Source organism: Lissotriton vulgaris, chromosome 6, assembly GCF_964263255.1.
Source record: "Lissotriton vulgaris chromosome 6, aLisVul1.2, whole genome shotgun sequence".
Taxonomy (NCBI): domain Eukaryota; kingdom Metazoa; phylum Chordata; class Amphibia; order Caudata; family Salamandridae; genus Lissotriton; species Lissotriton vulgaris.
Genome location: NC_141694.1, coordinates 1,075,021,035 through 1,075,036,390, shown reverse-complemented (window position 1 = coordinate 1,075,036,390; position 15,356 = coordinate 1,075,021,035). Strand labels below are relative to the sequence as shown.

Below are 15,356 nucleotides of genomic sequence, written 5' to 3'. Positions count from 1 at the left end.
GGTTGAGACATTCTCTTTGGTGTACAATATAAGGCGGTTCATAAATGTGCTAGCTTTTCAGTGCAGTAATCAAAGAGAAAATAGCGTGATCTGATAGATGATAAAAGTATATCCATATAAGGATAGGAACAATTCATGGCAAAACCACTATCATCTTTCATAGCTAAAATACCACCAGCTTCTTGAATGGTTTGTAGCTACGAAAATATGGCTGGAGCCGGAAGTCATTTTGACCATGCATAAATATCCCAATTGATGCACTAGGGTACCCAGTGAAATGGTGATCCTGTACAGTAGTTTTTTGGAGATTAAAGTGCATATGATGACTCTTCCTTGGGTGCAGTGGGAGTGGTTTCTGGATGATGAGATTGGAAATTCCTGCCCAATATATTAGGCTCCCCCAGCAAATGATCAAGTAACCAGTGTTAATCTCCTTTTGGAAGGTGACAGGGACGGTACTTAACAAAATGACTGGACTCCGGATACCTAAACTTAGACCCAGCCATATGCAACTCAACCTTAGTCCTTCCCCAATAATAAAAGTCCTGACCAAACTGCCAAGCCAGGAAAACTTACTATGTTGACCGTATTTGGGTTAGCCATTTTCTTACTATTGTGACATGAACATTGCATACTAGAGCGCAACAGTTAAAATAAACATTTTAAACTTTTCTTGTGTCTCTGTCAGATCTTACTGTGGACTAGTACGAGTGTGAGCGAGAAAGGGAGTGTCCTGCAACCACGATTCCTGAGAGGGTCAGGAGTGTTGAGTTCTGGGGTGTCTAATCAATTGTGCCTCTATCAGTGAGTAGGAGGGCAAGCGAGACACTGTAGCTAGTCGGTCCTGGGCTCAAAGGTACTCAGGTGGTAGGATGACTCAGTCCCTGCCTACTAAGGTTCTATGATCCCAAGCATAATTCTGGGACTCCACAGAATCCCTGCAACATTTAAATGTATGGACCTTTGAACTGATGATGCTTGCACCACCACCAGTATTTAGCTTGGCAAGTGCTACTAAAAACTGAAACAATTACAGTTTCCCTGGTTTGTCTCTGTAGAGGCTCAAATAGAATATACCTGAATCTCTAGCCACTCTTGCAAAATAATTAACTAATTTTATAGACTCATTTCACAGACTGACACAAATTGTATAGGCTAGTACTGGCTATAAAAAGGTTCAGCGCTCACTGATTATAAGGTATCTTTATGACAAGGATTGATACAGATACATGATTAAGTAGTTATTAGTGAAGCAGCAGCATCAGAGAAAAAAGTGGGTCAGCACCAGGGTCAATTTGTATAAAAAATAAAAACAAGTGAAGAGGCCCAACGTTTGTCTTAGGAACCTGTTGAAGATGCTGCTGAATGCTGGTGTTGTCAAACACCAAGCCTGCCTAGCCTTGAATCCACCTCTAGCCTCTCTATTCCACCAACCTACACTTCTTGTCTCTTTAACTGAATCCTGCATGTTCTTTTTCCATCTTATTTTTGCCCTTATTTCTCCCCTATCTTTCTCCTTTCTCCTTTTCTGTCTTTGTCTCTCATGCTTTGTGTCAAAGTTTAATGTTAAAAAATAAGATACTATATCAAAAAACAGATTGCTGTTGCTCACTAAAAGCAACTACTAGCACAAATTAAGCAGGCAGCCAGAGGGCTGCATTATTAAATGGCAGGGTTTTATAAATAGAACAACTGACACTTGCATGCATTTCATGTTCACTTTCAACAGTTTTTTCTTGTATCTTATGTCTGTTATAATACAAAATAATAAACTTTAAGATAAAAGAAATTACCATACTGATCCACCCAATAAAGTTTCTGAATAAATTGGAAAATAAATAAATAGAACTACAAAAGGTAACTGTGTCACCACTTAGATCTTAGGTTGGATCTCGGTGATCCTGGTGACAAATATCATGACATAGTATCAACCTCGTCAAACTGTGTGAATTAAAGGACCCACATTTCTATTTAACATGTACCTGACTAAAATATATTGATGAACGTTGAAGTGATACAATTCCTTGGCTTCTTACTGCTATGCAATGGAGAGTAAGGGCATGGGAGTGAAGGTAAGGAAAAGAAGGACCCATGCCCACCTGTTTTTAGCTCTCCCAGCTACCAATTCTACTCCTTATTTTTCTTCCATCTCGTCCTTTCTCACCCCATAACTCTCATAAAAATCTTTCTGTTCTTGTCACTTCCTGTGGGCTTTTTTGGGAGACCCTTCCATACCATATCCCCCTTCTCCTCCTCATGCACCTACAATATGGTACATTATTTGCACTTTCTTTAATGTGACAATATTTCTCAACCCTAGCATCCCCTTTTGTCTGTTCCTACTAAGTCTCTCTCTTCTTGGCCACTTGTTGCACTTTCTGCAACTCTTTGTTTCCAGAAACATTTTTAAACTCTTGATCCAAATATTTTAGTATTTGCTGGATTGCTCATCAATGTGTAGCATTGCTTTTCGTCACCCTGGTTTTCATCAAGTTGGAGATCTGTCAGTCAGGTTTCGCCAGAGTGCATTTCTCTAACTTGACTTTTTACCAAGTTGACATGATAATATGGAAATTATGGATTAGAAACACATTCTAATTTTCAAAACACCTCATCAGCCTTAGTGAGCTCAATGTGCCTTTGATAGAATTTTAAATAATAGTATTTTCATTGCCAACTCAATTTCAATTGAGAGGTAATAACAATATAACACAGTGTTACTTTTAACACATCTTGATAGTAGAATGGCCTAGAAGTAGTTTTAAAGACTGTCTGTCAGAATGATCTTAACTAACCTCTGATATGAAGTGAAGAGTACCTCTGTGCCTGTACAGCCGAGCAGTTGGCTGTAGGTCAATAGCCTTCGAAAGATCATTCAGTGCTTCACTAATTCGTCCTAGAGGAGACAGAATCTGTAAAAACACAAAGACAGTCAGCATGGAAATAGATACCACATTTTAAACATGTGCATGACATGCCAGTACCAGCTACCCTGCCCTCCTTCATCGCCAGTTTCCTTACGTGCTTAGAACTGTATACTTTCATTGGTGCCACAGAAAACGTGAAAAACTAGTTCACAGACTTACTTCAGTACACATTTACCTCTGAAATAAAATTCACAGTTCCCATACTACAAGTGTGCTGGTCTTTACAGAATGGTGTATGTTGTGATATAGCTAGCAAACATCAATGCAGGTACTTTTACAGCCAAGTAGCTCATAGCTGGTATACTGTTCCTTGTACTTCATGACACAAGGTAAGTAACAAGAGGAACTGCAATTCGAATTAGAGGAGTAACAATGGTATGAGTTGGTACAAGTTACTGATTTGGTCTGCAGTGACTCTTGTAGTTCTTAGTCCAATCCCTTCAGACTGGTGAAATGCCATGATGATATTTAAGTAAAGAATCAATTGCACAGCAAAGTTAAAATGTGTTGGCAGTTGTGATGTATGACCAGTTTCTGCTTCATCTATTTTCTTACGTTCCCACCAACTCCATACAACTCACTCCTCTTCACTAAGCTTGAAAGTACAGACCTGATGACTGAGTGGTTAGGAGGGGTTCATCTGGAGGGAGATCTAAGGGCCGACTGCACATCAGTCAATCAGGCAACTCAATTGTACTTGCAAGTATATCCCTCCTCATCTAGCAGACTTTTGGGAAGGCTGTAACCATGAGGACTTTGAAAGGAGCAAGCAACCTCTTCTAACTAAACTTCCTAAACAAGTTACTTAGGCAAACCAGGTCATGTTGTGTAACAGCGCGGGAGAGAACATTCATCCTGTAATTATTTACTTAACATAGGCACCAAGGCCCATGGGACTGTCTTGCCAGATTCCACCTTGGATCTAACAGCATGTACATTGATGCCTTCAGGAGGAGAGAAAAGACAACCTTGAAAAATTAAAAGCCAATGAAATTTGAGCCCATGTATCATGGGGGAAAACATGTATGCCTGCCTTTATGGGAAGGAACCAATCCGAAGATAACACGGTCATTCCAACTTGTCAGACAGAACTCGAGCTACCTCTGACCAACCAACCATGCAGAGTATTTTCTGCATCAGAGGAAAATGCTACGTAACGGAGATGAAATCACAATAATTTGGTTCATATCAAATTCTGAAAGAGCGTCAATGAGAGACAAATATTGAATGCATATGAAGGAGTGCAATGTGTTTGAGAAACCTGGAATAGGTGGTAACTCATGCCCCATCACCCACCCAGTCTGCATGGAGGAGACATCCAGCAAAAAAACATTTGACATTTTCCAGGTCACCCTCTTAATGAAACTGGCTGCCCAAGGATCAGGGGCTTCCAAGTCAACTCTGAAAGGAACAAGTAATATCCCACACAGGGTAATGCCTCCTGAATTGAGAACAAATATTAAACTAGCACTCTAAAGTACTGCAGGGGTTTGCAGATGGAAAGCAGGTTCTCTTAATCTCCATAATATCTTACCACAACTAGACAGGTTCCCCTAACCTGACCATTTTAACCTGCCGGGGGTTACTGAAGAAGTCTCTATCAGACATGGGGGATCCAGTATATCCAAATTCTTTTTGAGTGTGCTGGCGCTTGGAGTGTGTGCGATGTCTGTGCATGGAATGTTTAGACGTGCCTAAATCCATTAATGACTATTAATGCTGAAAGGGTAGAACTAGAGGCTAACCAAGATACATATAGTTCCTGATAAGGGTTCTATCTGCAACATATAGTTTGACTAGGACATTGGAATGAAGAGTTTCATTGAAGAAAATGGAGTGGCAAAGGGACAGTAGTGGCTGGCATACCCTTTTTGCGTCAAGATTTTAATGGATGCCTTTCTGTTTCTCACAGTTTATTTAGAACACATATCTCTGTCACTGTGGGTGGAATGTTTTAATAGTATTATTGCCCTTCTTCCTCGGGTTGTACAGTCAGTTAAACACTTTCACTTATTCTAGGCTACCTGTCTGTTGCCCAGGCCTTTACCTCTACAGCTTTTTTAATGACGGGTTAGCCCTTGACAGAGGGCAATAAGCTATGGTACAGTGACCCTAAAACTATGTGACCTTATGGTCCCTCTCAGTAATGCTCACAGCAACAGTATGGGGGTCATTTAGAAGATGGGTGACAGTCCTTCTGTGAAGGGAGCAGAAACCACTGTTCCACAGAGCACCGCAGGTCCAATGAAAAATTATGTCTGAATGACCAGAACCTCAACTCTTGGACCTTGAAAAGTAGCTCTCCTTATTCGTTTTTTTCTCAGCTGTCTTTGCGTTCAAGAAGTAGCATGCGAGCGAGTCAGTCTTGTCTGTCAGGGGAAACTGAGAATTGATCTAACTTTCCAATCAGTGGAGTGTAGCAAAAACCAGGACCCTATACTGTCATACAAATTTGGTATGCATACATTAAAAGCTCATACATAACGCTTAGTAATGACTGATCTCTAAGTACTACGTGCAGGGCATTTTGGAGTTCATCTCACAACATTTTTCAGGATTTAAAGTCAAAGACACTGGGGTTAAAATTACGAGAAAAAAAATCTGAAAAGTAATAGAAAAGCTGTTTGCCACGATGCAAGAGATCCAGATTGGCATTGTTGCCTTAGCAAAACTGAACTGTGGTAGAGGGCCACGAGTGGCTCTATATATATTATATGTGGTAATTTCAAGTGTTCAAACTGTGATGTATTGGAGACAAACACTGTTGATTGGTCCGCAATACTGTGGCAATTTCATGATGAAAAATCTGTGGGAGGAGTTATCCATTAAACAGACCATTTAGAGATTTCATTTCGGAAAATAAAAATCCAAAACACAAGCCCATGTTTTTTCATCCATTTTTTTACAGCTTTTATTTTCTGTACTGCAGTACCCCAGTGCACTCACAGCTACACAAAGTGATACACAAGCTCTAATAATGCACTTCTGGAAAAAGATGCACCTATACAAATGAATCATCTATGTATAGACTGTTCAGGTTGTGAGCAATGAAGTACATTACTTCTCTTTTGTGATAGGACTAGTGGTTGGATTACTGCTGACTCAATTTCGAGTTCAGTGTTTATCGAATCCTAATCTAGATTCTAAAGTCATTGGATTGTTCACCTTCCACTTCCATAGGAGTCATTGGAACAAATTGTCCAACTCCCAATATCTGCAATAAGATTAGATATGTTACCTTGTTGATTTAGTACTTACCAGCTACTTATAGTGTATGTATCAAAGAAATGTTCATTATTACATTTACAGTTACCTGGACTTTGCAAGACCGTCAAAACCTGGCAAGACTTTGCACTGCACAACACTGTATGGCATACCATCAACAGCACCATCTTCACGTTAAAACACAAGTCACTTCACATCAGAAAGAGCTAAGCCCAATGATTCAGCTGAATTCTCAAACCTTGGATCTCTGCAAGCTGAACTATTATTTCTGCTGTCTATAGAAAGATGTGGCCGAGGCCACCAAACCAAGCAATTATGCAGAAAAAAAAGACAGAGCTATGTTGTAAAGAAATAACGCTCTTGATAAGCTTCTTATATATTAGTAGATAGGCTTTAATCACAAGAGTAGAAGTCAACGCTACATCTCTCCAGATGACCAGACTTCAACTAGCAAATCTTCAATCCCACAACCTTGATGACACATATGAGAACATTAGTGGGTTCTACATAGAACAGCTGGAGAGGAACATAAAGAAAGGGCTAAATGGAATTGAGTAACCAAGAATTATATTTACAACACATCTCCTTCCCTTGGAGTAAATACATTTTACATTGAGATAAAGTATAACACTCAAACAATAAGTGTGACATAGAAATAATATTCATTGCTTAACACAAATAGTCATTCAAATAAACAGGAGGTCGACGTGACCTTAAGCTCCTAGCATTGTTAGAAACTGATGAATCATTTCCATGTAGATCACCACCCAGAACCATACTACTCAGTTGGTGTGAAGCATCTCCATCACCTTCCTCTCTCCTACATCTAATGAAATCCCGATTGGTGGAATCATCTTGGGTGGACAACATATACCCACTATTGAACAGAGCACCTCCACATTTATCAACAGGCTTTGAACTTCCCTTTTGATACATAGCAATCCTTCTATAATTCCATTTCTCACCATTCTTTAACACCACATAATGTGGATGAACTTGTTCCACTAAGAACGGTCCTCTGTATTTAGTGAGTCCTTTAGAAATTCTGCCTGGCTTAACCTTAACCATATCTCCTACTAATATTGGGACATTGCACATATTCTCTTTTTCATCATTCAAAACTTTCCCATCAAGATTCTTTAGCCAAAAAGGAACTAGCTTAGTTCCAGGTCTTCTTCCTCGCATAATTTCAAATGGAGACTTTTCATCTACATTGTGAGTGGTGGCTCTGTACGCCCAAACCATCTCTTGAACAATCTCATCAGAAAAACATCCTGTGAAAATAGACATCTGTAAGATCCCCTTAATGACCCTATTAACTCTCTCACAAAGGCCATTCCCTTGTGGATTGTAAAGTGATGTGCGATGGTGTTTAATACCAGAACCTGACAAAAAGCCCTGCATCCTCTTGGAAATCAGTTGTGTACCATTTCTGTTATGATAACAGACGGAATACCTTCCTCATTAAACATATTTTTAAGAAAACCTATTGTGGATTTAGTAGTGATGTCCTTAACAAATGTTACTGTTAACCACTTTGAATATACATCAATCAAAACCATGGCAAACCGACTATAAAAAGGAAGCTCATCCATTGAACCTATGAAATCCAAACATATACTATGCCACGGTTTGTCTGGAGAAACAATGTGACCCATTTATTGAGTGGAAACTACCTTCAACCTTTTTTCACCTTCCTTACAACTCATACACGTTTCTACCCATAACGCTGTCTCAGAATCAATGGCAGGCCACCAAAAATCAGTTTGAACTCTTCTTTGTGTTAAAGTTTGTCCCAAATGACCCTCATGGGCTAACGTTAAAATCCTTGATCTTAAGTGAAAATGGTGGAATGAATGTATCACCCCTCATCAAAATCTCCTCATTAACTACAGATAATTCTTCAATAATTTTCAAGTAAGGTTGCACCGGTGGTAAGACAACTTTCTCTAGTAGTACCCTTTTTCACTAAATAAATCACTTTAGCAAGAACAGAATCATCTTTCATAGCAGAAAACCACTCTTCCTTTGTAAATGAACCTTCACCCACTGATAAAATGTCTTTAATATATGCAACAGCTACCTCTTCCTCCTTCTCTTCCAGACCCACAATACCTCCTGAAACTGGAAGTCTTGACAGACAATCTGCCTGTATAATCCTCCATCCTGGAATGTAAAACATCTCAAATTGATATTCCTGGAGTCTCGAAGCTAGCCTTGACAACCTTGGTGAACCCTTACCTCCACCGCCTGGCGCCAAAATACTAATTAAAGATTTATGATCAGTGTAGATTCTGAATCTAGTGCCCCATAAATAGGTTCTAAAATATTGCGCACCCCATGCGGCCGCCAACGCTTCCTTCTTTATTACTGAATAATTCCTTTCTGATAATGACAAAGGTCTAGATGCAAAAGCAATGGTCTTATCTCCATCACAGTGTCTCTGTAACAGAACAGCACCTATTCCTATGTTATTCGCATCCACCATCAAACTTGATGTAAGCTGTATATCAAACGGAGTTAAGACTTTGGCATCACACAGCTCTCTTTTAATATTCTTGAAGCAAACCATATGCTCCTCTTTCCAAACAAATGTCACCCCTTTTTTCAATAAACTCCTCAAAACTGCAGTCTTCTCAGAAAAATTCTTCACAAACTTTGCATAAAATTCTATGAGACCCATAAAGGATCTCAATTGATCTTTATCAGATGGGCATGGAGCTAACTCTATTGCTTCCAAAAGGTTCTTTTTAGGTTTGATGCCCTCAGTCGATATGCCATAACCCAGATATTCTATCTCCTCAACTAGAAACAAACATTTTTCCTTCCTAAGTGTCAGACCTGCCTCTTGAAGTCTATTCAAAACACATGTAAGTGTCTCATTGTGTTCAGTAATATTGTTTCCAAAAATAAGTATGTCATCTTGAAAGAAAATAGCTTTTTTGATCCCCTTAAAAATGTCCGTGACCATCCTCTGAAATACACTGGCCGCAGAGATAAGACCAACGGTAACCTCGTGAACTGAAAGGTGCCTCGCTGGTAATGAATGCTGTCAAGTGTTTTGATTCTTGGTGTAAATGTACCTGATGATAAGCACTTTTTAAGTCCAGTTTTGTGAAAAATGTTGCACCTTGTAAAGTCGTAACCAATTCACCTATGTTAGGCAGGGGAAACACATCCGCTACTACACATTTATTCAGGGACCTGAGGTCAACACAGAATCTTATATTTTTATCTGCCTTCTGCGTAATCACAACCGGAGAAATCCAGCTGGAAGCTTCTACCGGTTCGATTATTCCTCACTGAAGCATTTCTTCAATGACTTTCCTGACTTCCTCCTTTACCACTAAGGGTACTCTTCTGACCTTGTGCTGTATAGGTATGGAATTTTCCTTTAAAATAATCTTGTGCAAATACCCCTTCAGCTCCCCCAATTCCTCTTTGAAAACACTTTTAGCATTCTCCAGAATTTCAGTAATGTCTTGATCATCCACCACCATGACTTGAACATCTGCCCTCGGATTCACTCTAATGTTCAAATCATACTGGTGCATCCACCCCAAAATTGCCGGACCATCTTTTGAAATATACAATTTACCAAATGTTGAACAATGTTTGAAGCAAATATTACTATTAAAATAGCTTAGAACTTCTATACTTTCCCCTTGATAACCAGTGGGATTTATGTCACTCTTAGATAATAGTTTGCTGCCCCATATGTCTTTGAACAAACACTCAGGAATGATAGTCCACTTCGAACCTGTGTCTACCATAAGGATAACTATGTGACCATCTATATTGAATTCCGCTTTTGGTCTCTTCTCCCTCTTTTCATCAACAGTGTTGACCTCTTGCTCACAAACCACTAGTATCTTATTTGCCTCTCTTTTGATTTCAAGATTACCATCTTCTACATATGCAACTTTCCCTTTTACTTTGTTTTAGCACATTTTAGCGAAATGCCCCCATTTCCCACATTTCAAACATTCCTTATTATTTGCGAAACAAAATTTAAAATCAGCAGAATGAGCATTGCTACCGCACCTACTACAAATTTTGTTTTGCCCTCTTGCTATAAAAGTCTTCTTTTGAAAACTATTCCCTCTTTACTTCACAAAACCTACTGCACCCTCATCCGAATTTGAAGTTTCGTTTAAAAAAAATTTGTCAGAGACTTCTGATATTTCTTGTATGCTATCGTTCTGTAGCTCCTTTATACACTTCTCGGACTCTGCCACTACTTTTGCCAATTCAATCGCCAAATTTAATGATGGATTTTTGGCAGCCCAGAGTCTCTCCTGAATCTTCCTGTTGTTGCACTGCACAATTAATTGATCAAAAATCAATTCGTCTGCCATCTGTCCAAAATTACATTTTATAGACAACTCACGCAAGCGGGCTACAAAGTCATCTATCGAACATCACTTCTTTTTTTATTCTTATAAAATTTGAATCTGTTCATGACTATGTTTTCTTCTTTTGCAAATCTTGTTTTTAATCTTAAAACTGCTTCTTTGTATTCATCCAAATCTGATCCACTCCCAAATTGTAGGACTTGTGGGAGGTACTTAAATACTCGTTGTCCTTCTTTACCAAGAGAAGATAGTAGTAATGCTTTCTTTCTTTATGCTGAAAACTCTTGACCTTCTAAGGCCACAATGTAATTATCGAACATTACAATCCAGTCTTCCCAAGTAACTGTTGGATTACCAGGTTCGCTCAAAAATTGTGGTGGAAGAGCTACATTAACTTGTTGAGCCATGACACTGAATACTTATTTTGTTTGCAGCACAAATTAAATTTAAATTAATACATAGACACCCAAATCTATATATAAATTTCTGTACACTTCTTGCTAAAATCTAACAAATTGGACTAAGTGTCTTTTGTAATACACTTCCAAATTTTGAGATGGGTGTACTACCGATTTATATTCTGTGCTCGAATTCTTGGAAACAAAACAAGTAATTAAGCAGAGTACATACCAACAGGTGTGCGTGTCACCGAGATAATGCACGCTTTATTTGTATTTTTTTCCGATAATTAGTTCTCTTTCGACTCGCTTTGCTGCCTCCGTTGCTTATCTCCGGTTACTATGGTAACTTGCACGCAAATGAAGTCTCAAAATGGCCGACCACGTTTTCCGTTATAACATGCTGACGATGTACGTCTAAGCGTGATTCGATGCATAAGATCTTGCGCAATGATCGCGTGCTGTCACCTCCTAGCAACGCTTAAAGCGATAACAATGAAGCACTTCTTACCACGATCGTTGGAGATCATACATCAGAGCTTAGATCCAACCTGAATGACGATAGATGAAATCGTGATGTGACGTCACCGCTGCTCACCAAAAACGCCGTAAACAGCACCCATGGTTCTTCACCCAAACAAGAGTCTGCCTCTACTCAACTCCACAACACATGCAGCAAAACGCGGTGGGTTCTTTGTCTTTCCCTCGATGTAGCGTCCGTCTACTTCTTCTTGAAATGTATTTCTTTTGATAATCTTCTTCTTTGCCTGGTCAGAACTTCAAAAATAGTCGCCAAATGTTGTAAAGAAATAACGCTCTTGATAAGCTTCTTATATATTAGTAGATAGGCTTTAATCACAAGAGTAGAAGTCAACGCTACATCTCTCCAGCTGACCAGACTTCAACTGGCAAATCTGGAATCCCACAACCTTGATGACACATATGAGAACATTAGTGGGTTCTACATAGAACAGCTGGAGATGAACATAAAGAAAGGGCTAAATGGAACTGTGAGTAATCAAGAATTAGATTTACAACAAGCTACAAAGCCAAAACTATTAATGTAGAAATGAGGAAAGACTTAGATTCAGCTGTGGATTGGTACCACATCTGTATATTCACTATTTGGGAGTACTGTGAGCTACACTATTATCTCTGCTATTTAAGATGTGCGACATCAAACCAAACCAAGGACTTCTTCAAAACTGAGCCCCAGACAGAAATCCAAAGCCTAACTACGACTGCTTACCCAGAAAGTCTATTTAACAAACGCAGCCAAGCACTGTCAATGCAGGGCCATCACATCCTACTGTTCGGCTATGCTCATCTCCCGTTGTGAAAAAGGTTATCTAGGGTTGGTATGACTTAATGGCAGTTAAGCAATCCTTGGATTAGTCCTGCTATTGTCCTTGGAAACAGCGATGCTTATTCCACTCATGCAATTATCAGCATTGGTTGAAGAAGAAATACACAGCTCTGCTTGATAAAGGCACACAGACATCACACGATCATTAATATTTCTTGAAAAAGTGATGCACAACAATGCAGGTTAAGGCACAGGGACCTCAACAATCCTCAGTGTTTGAAGAGGATTCATGGCAATGCAGGCCCTCACACAATCATCAGTGAGCATGGGGGTTCTCATGAAGTGACAGAAGTGGGATGCACACTGCTTCGGGTGTTGCTTAAGAGACAGGGCATGTCACACTGGGACACAGTTGCTGGATCCAATCTCGGCATGGTCAGTTTCTCCAACTTGTTCCCAGCAACGATGTGAATGCCAAACCCAGGCCTTGGCTGGACAAGGCAGGGCAGGCCCACTATACACAAGGATGTTTAACACCCCAGCCCCTTTCTACCTGTACTTACTCAGTCATAGGGGTATAGTTCGCAAACTTAAAAGCAAACTAGCCAAGAATTCTACCTCTGGTCCAGGAGCACCTCTACACATGCGTGTAGAAATCCTTGAGTAAAAGATTAACCCTGCAGGACATGAGGCTGCTTATATCCAGTACCAGGGCAGCTGCTTCAAATCCAGTTGTTCAAATTTAAAGTGAGCCACCTCCTTTAGTGGGAAACCACTGAGCTCTAGATTCAAGTCTTACTGTCCCTCTTTACTCTGTGTTGCTGCAGATTAACGGTCTCAGAGTAATACACAAATTAAGGGATACGGATAGGTAGATGGCCTGACCTTTCGGCCAAGCCTTTGTTAAGGTTATTCTCTGGTCTGGCGATAGGCATTGTTGATGGAACTGGCGTGTTTTTGTTCCAGTGATCGGCAAAATATCACACTCACCTTCTTCTAAAATTGAGGTTTGACATCTGGGTTAAAAGAATTTCAGAGAAACAGGGGAATCTGAGGAGCAGTACATGGGAGACATGCAGGAAAAATGAGGGACCACAATCTTATCTTCAGCTAAATCCAATTGAGCATCTTGTAACCGTATGGGCCACAAACATCTAGGCGGACCACAACATGGGAGCCCAACGTCACATTTAATCATAAGCAATCAGGAAGACTAAGTGAGACGTACTACTCAGATTTACTAGGGAAGAGCCAGTAGGCAGTCTCTCCACTGGGGTTTAGGTAAATATGTTTGGACTCAGCTCCTACAATCAGCTGTCACAAAACATTTGTTGTGTCAATGATTGGTAATTTGGGTAGAACTAACCCCTGTAAAGAGAAGATTTTCTTGGGTGCACACACATCACCAATGAAATTTAGCACTTGGTTGGCAACTAAAGCTAAACTCATGTTAATACCTGCCAGGAGACTTGTAACACAATTCTATGCACTAGAAAACATATTGGGTCTGCCAAAAAGTTAAAATGTGTAGCAGGTTTCTCCTAACTTCACCTTAGCTATCATAGCTCACTCACTGCACCATGATCACAGCACATCATGGATATCAGGCATAACACCTCAAAGGTACTACAGAGAAATCTACTAAATTTCTATCTTTGTGCAATCAGGCACCAACAGCCTACTACACAAAACTTATACTACTGCCTGTCCTCCTACGGAGCCTGGTCAAGACCTCTTGAAATTCTCTCTTTGTTCTTGAAGCTTTAGTCACTGTTAGATCTCAGCTTTGGCAATAGTGAAACAGGGCAGTACTGGTGCTGCACCAGGCAAAACTTTGAACTTCGGCGTGCAGTCATTGTAGAGTAGGTTTGATGCCAGCGGGTGGATACGCACAAATAAGGGGTAGAGCTTTGTCACGCAAACATGACATCTGTGTGTGTTCGTATGTCATGCCGTTAATTGTGGGCGTGACAATGTTAATTTCACAGAATTGTTTTGGGGTGGATTCATAGGCACAGAAGGCTCAAAGAAACTGGGTTTGCAATTTTTGAGAATAATTAACTGAGAAATTCTTTTTATTTTTTGAACACACATTCCTTTTTGGTATGATCTGCAATATATGAATATTAAAAAAAGACAAAAATGACTACTTTCATACATTTTTATTTTTTTCAATCATATTGGTGAAATTTCTACTGTAATAGCCCCCTTCTCCATTTTTAGATCTGGCCTTTGAAACACTTTTGCCTGTCTTGCCGGACTATTGTTTTTTTTTAATACAATATATTATATGTACATGCAGGGTGCTTTTGTCAGTCCTTTTCATTCATTGGTCTGTTCAGTTGTCATTCACTCTTCGGTTCCCCTCACCATAGCATACTGCAATAGGCAGTCAGTCACCCCACTTCATCCACAGACTCCCTTCCATTTGAGGAACAGCATTTTGCTTGTGCACAGGCACCTAAAAAATAGTTTGCTTTTTACTTTTCTAAAGCTCCCTTTATTGTGTTTCCTTTTCTTCCCTTTTTAACTTCACTTGACCTCTCCACCAACTCCCTGGCTAAAAGCAATCCTGGCAGCTTCTGTGGCACGACGTCCTCCTCTCAGTGGGTCGTTGCTGCACCAACATGTTCTCTGCAATGCTCTCCTCCTCTCCATGGCCTCAGCAGTCCCAGCAGAGTTTCCCCTCTAAGCCTCTTCTCTCCCGTGACTCTCAGAAGACCTGGCAGCTTCCATGTCCTTTTTAGGTCTTGCCTAGCATTGCAACGCACATGCGCAGCATGCTTTGCAAGGCATGCAGTATACAGTATAGTAGGGGAAGCGCCGTCCACTTTCCGGTCATTTTTTTTATTGGCTTAAATTCTAAATGCTGTATCGTGATTGGTTTTCAGCTTGATAGTCGTCATTTTTATCCTTCCATGGCTATCGGCCCCTTTACTTTAAAAACAATTTTGTTCCCCTGCCTCCCCCGTTCCCTTCAGTAGTCTGTGACTTATCGTCCAACCACCCCCCCTCCACTTCTGTTCGTGCCTTCTTCGACGCCCCCACTTCCATTTAAAATGCAATAGGTCTCGTGTAAATAAGAGTCATATTGCATTTGTAAATGCTTGTTTTGTCATGGGATTGGCTGGTCGAATTTGCACTT

At 40.1% G+C, this 15,356-nt stretch overlaps 1 protein-coding gene across 2 annotated transcripts in view; it reads right to left on the bottom strand.

Annotated features, from left to right (window-relative positions):
- The window catches only part of TTC13 (tetratricopeptide repeat domain 13), a 1,386,998-nt gene that overhangs the window by 1,126,188 nt on the left and 245,454 nt on the right, over positions 1 to 15,356 (bottom strand). For both annotated transcript variants that reach the window (XM_086927141.1, XM_086927142.1), the window contains exon 7: positions 2,796 to 2,912. In XM_086927141.1, the coding sequence (XP_086783267.1) occupies positions 2,796 to 2,912 (117 nt within the window). The remainder of the gene's footprint in view (positions 1 to 2,795; positions 2,913 to 15,356) is intronic.